The sequence below is a fragment of the Silene latifolia genome, chromosome 8 (assembly GCF_048544455.1).
Source record: "Silene latifolia isolate original U9 population chromosome 8, ASM4854445v1, whole genome shotgun sequence".
Classification (NCBI taxonomy): Eukaryota; Viridiplantae; Streptophyta; class Magnoliopsida; order Caryophyllales; family Caryophyllaceae; genus Silene; species Silene latifolia.
In genome coordinates this window covers 63748082-63759786 of record NC_133533.1, presented here as the reverse complement: position 1 = coordinate 63759786, position 11705 = coordinate 63748082, and the positions used below count along the sequence as shown (strand labels likewise).

General features: G+C 39.8%; 1 protein-coding gene across 1 annotated transcript; it reads left to right on the top strand.

Moving 5' to 3' along the window:
• The first annotated feature begins 2308 nt into the window (after positions 1-2308).
• LOC141595285 (uncharacterized) lies at positions 2309-11482 on the top strand. Its single transcript, XM_074415251.1, has 2 exons — positions 2309-3257; positions 11403-11482. The coding sequence occupies exons 1-2, from the start codon at positions 2309-2311 to the stop codon at positions 11480-11482; spliced, it is 1029 nt and encodes a 342-aa protein (XP_074271352.1).
• Positions 11483-11705: the final 223 nt, after the last annotated feature.

Here is an 11705-nt window from a genome sequence, read left to right as displayed (position 1 = left end):
CTATATGAAAGGAAGGGAATGGCATGAGTAAATCCCTACTACTAATTCAAGTTGGACTTGGTGTAAGATTTGCCAGGTAAGAGATATTTTGAAACCTGGTTATACTAATGGAAAGTGGCTTGACAACAATGGTGTTTACTCTGTGTCAAGTGGATATTAGTGGTTATGTGGCCAGCATAATAAGGTTCATTGGTGTCCTCTAATCTGGAATAAAACCAGTATTCCTAAACACTCTTTCATTGGCTGGTTGGTTGTCCAGGAGAGGCTTATGACCAGGGAAAGGTTGCTCAAATTTGGCATGATTTCTGATGGTGCATGCTTCTTCGGTCAGACCCATTTAGAGACTCATCAACATTTGCTCTATGACTGTCAGTTCAGTTAGCTATGTTGGGATCTTTTGCGAGATTGGCTTGAGATTGATTTACCCACTATTGGACTCATTGACTGGTGTATAAATTGGAGGTGCAAATCTCTTATGAAGAAACAAATTGTGTTTGCTGCCATAGTGGCAGTATGGTACCATCTCTGGCATGCTAGGAACATTTGTAGACTGGAAGCTATGATGATTTCACCCTCTACACTTATCAAGCAGGTCAAACAGGATATCTGCAGAAGGTGTAAGGATAGAGTTTGGTCCCTGAAAGCTCACAAATTACCGTGGGAACCAAAGTATGATTTGTTAGTTACTAGTTAGTTGGGAGTCTGTTGACTTGTAATTGGTAGATTGGTGTGATGATTTGTAATGAACTATCATATTTATGAGCTATAATATATTTCACATTCCACCAAAAAAAAAATTAGATAAAACAAGAACAAAAGATAAAATAATAGTAAGCATATGGTATAAAGATGATAAAAGAGAAATAAAACTTAGAATAAAGAGAAGAAAGAATTACAAAAGTTTGATATCTGGAAAAGAGAAGCAAAGCAACGTTCAACGGGAAAAAGGGTTCAAGAAATATGAAAAGAGATGCCTAAACCTAATTGAGTCTCTCCTATTTATAGGAGAGATACTTATTCAACCTAAATACGATAATAAGATATTAAAATCTTGCGTCAGATAGAAAAGTACTCGATCGAGGACATTAGAACTCCTCGATCGAGTAACTCCTAGCAAAAACCACTCGATCGAGGATATTAAGTACTCGATCGAGCACTATCAAAAAGGCACCTCTCGATCGAGGACTTTAAGTACTCGATCGAGCACTATAGTACTCGATCGAGTGGTTTCCACCACATAATTCCTGCTTCGCACACTGAACTTCAAACGGTCACCATTTCTTCGTTACTTGGGAAAATTAGGCGTTTTCGGTGGCGTTGGAAAGCTAAGATATAATATTTCATCTCCAATTAGAATCACCTGATTATCATTTGTGGAACTCGAGATATGGCTCTTCAAAGTAGGCACTAGTAATTTGAAACTCTTTTGATGCAGGAGCAATGTCGAGCTCTAGCGCTCTCTTATTTAACGCTGGTCCGAATCCTTATTTTGGCACTAAAATAAATGCGAGCTATGTCACAATGATAAGTTAGACGTCCTTTGATAGTCCAACTGCTCAATAAGTCGTATTCCTACAGTCCATCAAGAAATAATGCGAAGTCAAGTTCGTCGGTATTAGCACAAGCTAGCTCAAATCCGTGAGGGCCCAAGAAGTGTCGTCCAAAAGAAGAAGAGTGCCGCCCAAGGGAGAGGATGAATCTAGTCTTCCTCACCTAGTTTTTATAAAAATCTAGCATATTTTTCTACATATTCTTAAATAATGCCTTGGAGCCCAAGCACATTTAGGAAATTGCCCCTAGCATTTAATGTTGCCTTGGAGCCCACATCTTTTGCTATATATGGGCCGGAATACCCCCTTTGTAAATCATCCAAAATTCAGAAATAAAAACCGAAGTGTTGAGATCTTTTCTCAAACTTTGAACTCTTGCGAGCGTTCTTGTCTTCCTTGCGAGTTTGGCGCCTTATTTCATCCTTGTTTACTGTGTGTTCTTGGTTGAAATATCCTTTGTTTCCCTCCTTGTTCCTGTGTGACCTTAGTTGAAAACGTTAGTTTTAGTTGAGTTGTCTTGCGAGGTTTCTTAACTAATCCATATCCATTTTACTTTAACATTTTTCGCTGCAATTTAAACTCTAAAAACACCAAAAATATCACTCATAATACTTCACCAAATCAGGCCCTTGTCGAACAACTCGGTCTACATCTGATTGGTGGTTGTTTTACATCAAATTGGCATCAGGGCTTCGGCTTTTGATTTTCCATAAGCAAGACGATCCGTAGCTGGTGTTATTGTCTTAGGAGATTGAAAAATGTCTTCTAATGATGGTTCATATCAAGAACCATGGGAGGAACGTATGGATTACTTAGCAAAACGAATGGCACAAATGGATTACAAGATCGATCAGATTTGTAATCATACTCTTAGAAAGAAAGGAAGGAGGCACGTTGAAAGTTCAGATTGCGATGAGAGCCATCATTCCATTCCTGAACCAAGGAGGAATAATGATGATGATCGTGGATTAAAACTTGATATCCCGGAGTTTGAAAGGGAACTTGAAGCTGAAAAATTCTTAGATTGGGTGAGACAAGCACAGAGAGTCTTTGAATATAAAGGCTATAATGAACACAAGCAATTCAAGGTTGCTACCTTGAAAATGACCAAGTATGCATCCTTGTGGTATGAGAACCTTAAGAAGCAAAGAAGGCGTGAAGGAAAAAGTAAGATTGAGACTTGGAATAAGTTGAAGAAGCACTTGCAAAAACGCCTCATGCCAAGAGACTATGAACAAGAACAGTACTTGAAGCTTACATCTCTTTCTCAAGGTAATTTAAGTGTGATTGATTACATTAAAGAGTTTGAAAGACTATTTATGGCGTGTGATCTTGAGGAACGGGAGGAGATGCAAATTGCCCAATTCATTAATGGTTTGAGTCCTTTATTGGCCCAACGAGTTGAAGTTCAGAATTTCCTTGATTTTAATGATGTGTGTAAGCTTGCTCTTAAGTTTGAAAAGCAGGACAAACGAAAGAAACCCCTGGTTGCTCGAGATGGTTCTAAGGGTGTTAATCCTTTTTATAAGTCAAGCGCTACATCATCGTTCAATAAGGAAGCCAAAAAGGAAGAAACCAAAGACAAAGGCAAAGGAGTTGCTACTGATTTCAAAGATATGCGTGCTAGGAGATGCTTTAAGTGTCAAGGTTATGGACACATCGCTAATGAATGTCCCCAAAAGAGAGCGCTTACTCTTCAAGAGTTAGGTGAGATTACTGATGCGATCCCGCTAAGTGTTCACAAATTAAGATGTGGTCGTTGGTCACGGTCGAATCAAAACACAATTTATAGCTTAACAAGCAACTCTACAATTAGTAAAGAGGCAAGTAAAGGTCGGATCCCAAGGGACGGGAGTTGAAATGAGATTTCTATTGTAACTAGTGGTGTCTAAGGGGTGTCACAAATTGGGTTGATGTAAAAGGTTACTAAACTAGAATAACAATGAAAATAAACAAGCAAGATGAATTAAAGGGGTGTAAACAATTGATTAAAGGCACTAGGGTGTCATGGGGTCATAGGGGAATCATGGGATATGATCATACAAACATGCTCTCAAATTATAAGCAAGCAATTATTGTTGTGATGGATTGAGTTGGGTTATATCTTACAATCCTAGGAAAGTTTGGGTCCCGGAGCCGAATCGATTAGATTGTACAACACCTACAAGTCGACTTAATCTTCCCTACTCAACAACATGCATGGTCTAATGAGACTCGAGTTGGGTTATGTCTTACAAGTCTCATTGAAAAGATAGAAGATGATAGTAAATGCAAGGATTCATAGGCTTAGCATTTCATCAAATATAACATGTGCATGAGTTGAGATCAAAACAAGCAAGCAAATAAAACATGAAAGCATATTAATTTAAGCATGAATCATTCCCCATGTTGGTTTCCCCTAATCACCCATTAACCCTAGCTAAGAGACTACTCACTCATTATCATGTTGATCATGCTAGCAAGGTTGTTAATCATACCAACAATATGAAACATGATGAATAAATGAAAGTAATTAACAATAATTAAAAAGGGATTAAGAGATTATACCTACTAATGATTCCAATAATAAAGCAAGAATAATAGAAGTACTTGATGCTAGATTGAGAGGTTGTCAATCTCCCAACAATAACCCAAATAATCTTCAATTACCCAAAATAAAGGATGAACAAAAGAGAGATTAAAGAACTAAAACTTGGATTAAAACTTGATTAATACTTGATTACAATATTGAAGAGAGATTTGATTGATATTAACTACACTAATTATTGATAAGAAGAACATGCTCCTCTAATTAGACTAATGGGGTATTTATAGTGAAAATTAGGGAGGATGCATTAGGGTTAACTAAGGGCTAAACTAGTAATTACACTTTTTAAGTTGAGCAAGGAGGACCCGGTATTTTCTGAGAGAAGGGCTTCTCTTTTCGTAGCTTGAAGAAGACAATCCGTGCTGTGAAGAAATCCAAGCGGAATAAGGTCGGGACGGACGGATTTGGGCGGTGGAATCCAAGCGGATTATGAGGAATCCGGGCGGATTGTTGAGGGGGAATCCGAGCGGATTCAGGCATGGGACGCTCGGATTGTGCAGGGCTGGACGGGCGGATTGTTGACAATTCGCTCGGATTGTCAGTCAACATCAATTCTTCTTCTTTTCTTCATAAATTCCTTGGGGATTTCCTTGGGGACTCAAGGATCTTTCCTTAACATTGCTCTTCTACTATAATATGTACAAAGGCCTTCTAATCTTGTCTCTCCTTGATGCTTGGTCATTGAATTCGATCAATTTAGTCTCGTTTTGCAATGAAAATGCAAGATTCTTACTCCTTTCCTACCAAGGGATCAAAATCTCAAAGAATATGCAAAACAAAGAACTAAAGATAAGAAATGACCCAAATAAGCACTAAAAAGCATGGAAACAAGGCTAATTCGGGGGCTAAATATGCGCCAATTATGGTCACATCAAATATCCCCAAACCGAACCTTTGCTCGTCCCGAGTAAAGAGGTGACAAAGACTAGGACCAATACTAACCTATCCTAATGATATAGCCGATATGAGACAATTAGCGGGTCTCACTCCGCCCCTTCAACTCACAACAAGACAACCATGAGGTAGGATGCCTTCTTGCAAGGCAAGGTGGGTCTTGCCAAAATGGCGACACATCCAAACATTAAGCACACAAAAAAACATAATGGATGCATCTACAAAAAGAATAGCCACTCCCTCATCAAGTGGCGGAAATTATCTACAAGGGAAGCAATTCGAGGGTACACAATCCTTCATAGATGCAATTTGTTCAAACTACTAAGCCTAGAAGGATACCAATAAATCACCTCCAAGTTGTGTCAAGCTAGGGTACCTTTGTCCTCAATCGTTAAATGCTTTCGTCAAGAATAGACTCCCTATGGTGTTAGAAACACTGGAGGATCGCGGAATTCCCCCTCTTGCCTAGACAAGAAGAAGGGTCGTCCCCTCTCTACCATGCACAAAAATGGATATGATGGATAAAGGGATCAATAAATATTTGAGTTTCACTTTGGGAGTTTGCTTTTGTTTTTTGTTTTTCCCCCCAAATTTCTTGTGGCATTTGACATTTGAGAACACTTTCTTTGCCATTTCTTTTTGATTTTTGGCATTTTAATACTTGACAACTTTTTTTTTTTTGCATTTCTTTTTGAACATTTTCAAAGTCACCCCAATTAGTAACGAGGGTGCCTTGTATTTGAAGCTTAGGAGTTCTATTTTTGCTCCTCTTTTCATTTGATGCATTTTTGCAAACTTTCTTTCACTTTTCATTTCTTTGAACTCAAATTGATTTCTTTTTGTGCCCATTCCCTTTTGTTGACAAAATGTATGGTAGAACATGGATGAATGATGGTTGCATGGTTTCAAGGGTCACCTTGGAATAAACGGTAGCCAAGGAGTTATCACACCACAAGGTACTCTTGACTAGGCCTTAAACCATGGGTCAACGGATACTAGCATGACACATCCTAGGGTGTTTTACAAGCATTCTAACAAGCAAAGTCTTAAGAACAAAAAGCATCTACTAGGGCCTATATACACTTGTCAAGCTTCCCAAGTAGACGGTTTCGCAAAATTTTTCTAACATGCAACTACATGCCATGATGCAACTAGCATATAAACATCCTAATGCAAATGATTCTACCAACTAATATGACAAACAATCTAAATGCAAGTCCTAGATTCACATTGTTATACCGCATCAATCAAAATAAAGCCACATAGTCATTAACATAAAGAGGAAAAAGGAGATTGGAAAGATCATACCATGCGGTCTTCAATATCCTCATGTCTCGGATGTGGCGTAGTCAATCAATGTGAACAAGGATAGAACAAACACAATATATACAAAGAAAATGAACTTGTTTTTGGGTTTTCAATTTTTTCAATTTTTATGGTTTTTTGAATAAGAGTTAAATGTTAGAATTCCCATCCCCACACTAATATGGGCATTGTCCTCAATGGCCAAAATGATGGAAATTATGCAAAGATGATGCATGATTTCTATATTAAATGCAATCTATACTAAGCTACACTACATGATGCATGGTTTTTGTTATGACGGAGAGGATAATTTAGATTACCTCCCGTTGCGTATGCATTAACTTCCCCAAACCGAGTGAGACACTATTGCTAATGTCCAAGGATGGGTATAGTTCATGCACACACTATGCTATGCATGAAACTAATTTGTCATTTTGGATTTTACAAATGGGAACAATAAAATAAGAACACCTCAATGGTACCGAGGTGTGAGTCCTTTGATGTTGCTAGGACTAAACCAACAATAATCAAAATGAAATAAAATACAAAGAGACAAGACACAAACTTCTTTTCATGAAAAATAAAGATAAAGAGGAGAGATGAGAAAACTTCACTTGAACTTAGGTGGGTGCTCTTGCTTTGCTCCACCTAGTGATGAAGTGGTCTCCTAGACATCGGCATCATCTCCCTCTATATCGCTATCCCAAATATCCTTTGAAGCATCACTTAAACTTGGATCCATGAATTCGTCTTCCTCACTCTCAAGCTTCACCGTGTCACCACCACAAGAATTGCCACTCTCCTCCCTTTGGCGACCGTTCGCCCCTTCATTAGCCTTCTCCGAGTTGGGAAAGAGCAATTCCATTTGAGCCCATGAGGGGAAAGCTCCCTCCTCACTAATCCGTCCTTTTTGAGCCATCTCATGGTATTGGGGGTAAAGAGCATAATAAGTGTCCACGGAGGTCTCATATTGACGGTAGTGTAAATCTTGCAAAATTCCCGTGACAAAGTCGTCACGGGGGAGGATGAAGGGATTTGGATGGTTATATGGTTGGTAGGGAAAGGGGTAGGGAGGCACTTTTATCTTCTCATTTTGAGTTTGTTGTTCTTGTTGTTGCGGTGGTGGAGTTTGCCTTATTTGACTTGGGATGAGGTAGGAGGGCATTGGGGACAAGCTTCCTCTTCTTGGGGAGATCCGTGGTAGATCGGTTATTGGGAGATAGATTGGATCGCTCCCTTTTGTCAACCACTTTATCCGCTTATCAACCCCCTCAAGGGTTATCCAATGGTGTTGGACGACAAGTAGATCTTCATTAATTCTTGTTCCCCCCGTAAGTGGAGTGTACTCATTGTTCTCATTGAACCTTGGGTTAAAGTGCTTTGCAAGTCTAGTTATGAGTCCACCATTCACTATGTGCTTCATTCCATCATCATCCCCATTTCTAAACCTTGCCCATTTCTCTAGCAAAACTAGAGGTGCATTGAAGTGATACCTATCTCTCCCTTGAATGTTGAGGTATGATTCCATAAATACAAGGTCCAATTGGTTGACGATGGCCGGATCTCGGCGGGCGAAGAGAGTACCCGAAATAAATCGATATGTAAGCCTCAAGATCGGGTTTTGGATGTGAAAAGCAAGACACTCTTTAGTAAGAATGAAATCCCGGCCCGTCATGGCCCTCCACAATGGTGCAACATTATACTTTTTGGGCTTTGATGTTCGGGTAGGCGAAACATCAAGTCCGAACACATTGGCAAACTCGACAAGGGTCATCATCCTAGAAACATTTTCCAACCTAAACTCTATGCATATCACTTTGTTTACGGTTCTAATCTTCAAAAAGCTTAAGAATTCTAGCACAAGGGACCGATAGGTTGGTTCATACATGCGAAAGAGAGTTGAAAGACCAAAAACCTCAAAGAGTGCTTTTACTTGGTGAAAAATCCCAAGCTTTCTTAAGGTAGCATGACAAAGAAATTTAGTGGGAAGAATATTCTTACTTAAGAGTCGGTGGAAGACCAATCGCTGCACATCATCAAGGAATTCCACATTCGAGAAATCATCGAGCATTGTGAGATCTACAATCTCTACATGTTCCCTTCTAATGGTGTTGAGATGTGAGGTAGAGGAACTTCCCACCATCCTTGGTCTTCTTGCACTTCTAAAGGAGGATCTCCTTGGTGCCATTCTTGCTTCTTTTGTTGGGTTCTTTTGATTTGAAGATTGCTAAGGATGTTCCTTGTTGATTGAGTATTGGAAACCCTAGAAAATTGGGGCTTTTTGATTTTGAGGGTAAAGAGAGTGATTTGGATATGTATGGGAGTCATAAGGAGGTGGGTTTTATAGGGTAAGTGGAAGGGATAGTGATGTGTCAAAGTATGTGTGGTGGGGGTATTTTAATTAGGAAGAAGTCGGGTCAAGACGCTGTGAGAAGACGAGCGGATTCGAGGTGAAGACGCTCGGATTCTTGCTTCACGGGACGGGCGGATTCTTCACAATCCGCTCGGATTTTGCCACAGAGGAAATTCCAAAAATTTTAACGCCACAAGACGGGCATCCCGAGCGTAAGACGCTCGGATTCTTTTAAGGTTGGACTGGCGTCTTCTGTAGAAGACGGGCGGATTCTGATACAGAGATTTTCCTTGAAATGCATAAGTGAAAAGACGGGCGTCTTTCTTCTTATCCGGCCGGATTCTCCATGAAGGGCGTATTCTTCACAGGACGCTCGGATTCGACCTCAGTCCATAAATCTTCAATTTCTCAGCGCAGCTGGACGTACGGTTTCTTCCCTATACGCCCGTATTCTGACAAGACGGCCGGATTCCAGGGAATTCGCACGGATTCAAGCTGCGAGTTTTAACTTCTTCTCCTTTCTTAGATGCATCCCCACACTTGGGCATTTGTTCCTTCCTTCATTCAAAAATCATTAGTAACCCTCCCTCACTTACGCTCATGAAAAGAGTTCATGCTATTATTAAAACAAATACAATAAATAAATACAAGTTAGGGGGTTAGTATATTTACAAGTGGTGGTTTAGGGAGGACTCCACCAAACTCTCCCTTAGATGGTCCTTTCAAGGGGGAGGAGGCCCGAGGTAGGTAGCCTCGACCTCTCCAACAAACGCTCCTTCATAGTAGGGCTTCAACCTTTGACCATTTACCTTGAACTTGCTTCCATCTTCCGCCTTGAGTTCGAAATCTCCATATTTTCCAACTTCGGTTATCACATAGGGACCCATCCATCTAGAGTTCAACTTTCCCGGAAAGAGTCGGTAGCGGGAATTGAATAGAAGGACTTTGTCTCCCTTGTGCAAGGCCTTTTGTCTAATTCTTTTGTCATGAAGCAATTTTGTTCTTTCTTTGTAAATCTTTGCATTCTCATAGGATTGTAGTCGGAATTCCTCCAACTCTTGGATTTGAATCATCCTCCTTTGACCGCTCAATTTGAGATCAAGATTAAGTGCTCGGATTGCCCAATAAGCTTTGTACTCCAATTCGATTGGCAAATGACATGCTTTTCCATATACAAGCTTGTAGGGGGAGGCTCCTATGGGAGTCTTATAGGCCGTCCTATAAGCCCAAAGAGCATCATCAAGCTTTGTGCTCCAATCTTTCCGAGTCTTGTTCACAACTTTTTCAAGGATTTGCTTGATCTCTCTATTTGAAATTTCTACTTGACCGCTTGTTTGAGGATGGTATCCCAAGCCGGTTCGATGTTGAACACCATATTTGGTCAAAAGGGATGCAAGCTTCTTCTCATGGAAATGTGTTCCTCCATCACTAATGATTGCTCTAGGAACTCCAAATCTTGGGAAAATTATCTTCTTGAAAAGCTTGGTGACCGTTTTTGCATCATCATTTGGGGTGGCAATTGCCTCCACCCACTTTGAGACATAATCGACGGCCACAAGGATGTACTTATTCCCATTGGATGTCACAAAGGGCCCTTGGTAGTCAATTCCCCAAACATCGAAGATCTCTACCTCTAGAATGCCCCTTTTGTGGCATTTCGTTCCTCCAAGATATATTCCCCGTTCTTTGACAAGCATTGCAATGAATGATGAATTCTCTTGTATCTTGAAATATTGTAGGCCAATAGAAGCCCGATTGGAGAATTTTTGCAACGGTTCTCCTTGCTCCATGGTGCCCACCGTAGGGTGATGAATGACATCCTTCCCAGATTCCTTGGATTTCCCATTGAGGGATGCATCTCCGGTAGAGCCCATCGCTATACTCCTTGTAGAGGTTTGGGTCATCCCAAAAGTACCTCTTCACTTCGAATAGGAATCTCTTCCTTTGGTTGTGGTTCAAGTTCGGAGGGAGCACTTTTCCAACAATATAATTGGCATAATCGGCAAACCATGGGGTGATGTGCCTTTCAAGTTGTGTTTGAATAGCCATCAAAATATCGTCGGGAAATGAGTCATTGATCGGTGTTGTAATACTCGTGTTATTTTTAAAAGTTTAGTTAGAATCACTAAATAATAAGTTTATAAACACAAATAAAATAATTGATAATATAGTATTGTATACGATATAAAAATAGCATAATATATCTCACCCCACACGTGCTCATGAATTACCAAGCCCATGGAGTACTACTTATATTTGGTATTAGAAGCATAATATAATAGTATATAATACACCCTAATAACCAAACAACTAACCCATCTGAGAAGTAGGGAAATCGTATATAAACAAAGACAAACACAATCAAACCCTATTGCCTAGCGTATTCCGTATCAAGCCGCTGCCCTTTCATCATCTTGGAATAGAACTTTGACATCGTCGCTGCTCGTTCTCGAAATTGTAAACCCGTTTCCCTTCTTCACAACCTAGAAAGCATCGTCCTTCTTGCTCACTCAAGGTAACCTATTTCGGTTTAATTTATATTAATATAGTTAACCTAGCTTAGTTCGGTTTGTAAAGAATAAAACGATTACACGCAGATAATATACAACGAAAACAATGCTTGTATCCGTTTATAGAAAACGTAAGGGGGAAAGAGTCGGGTGTGTCTTTCTAGTGCTGTCCAAGTCTTGTTTTATGGTCATCTTGGTGTTAGTGTGGCTTTGTGACGAGTTGGGATTGGAAGTCGAAGAATCTGGGCTGGCAAAAATAGCGTATAGGCGTATTGGTGAATGAGGTTCGATGATCATATGATTGTTTTCTTATGTTGGTGATCGTATATGATCACAAATTCATATTTGATGTTAGTATTATGTAATGGGTCTTGGACAAGTAATTAAATATAGTAGTTATATATGTAGTAGAGTTGTACTAATAGTATAATAAGTGGCGGACTACTACGGTAGTAGCGTAGCAAACGTAGTTCGTAATAATTAATTAATCTTCACGTAATTTCATT

Coding starts and splice junctions, on each gene's coding strand:
- LOC141595285 (XM_074415251.1), top strand. CDS start 2,309: ATGTCTTCTAATGATGGTTCATATCAAGAACCATGGGAGGAACGTATG. Junction 3,258..11,402: donor GCTTACTCTTCAAGAGTTAG/GTGAGATTACTG, acceptor TCTTGGTGTTAG/TGTGGCTTTGTGACGAGTTG.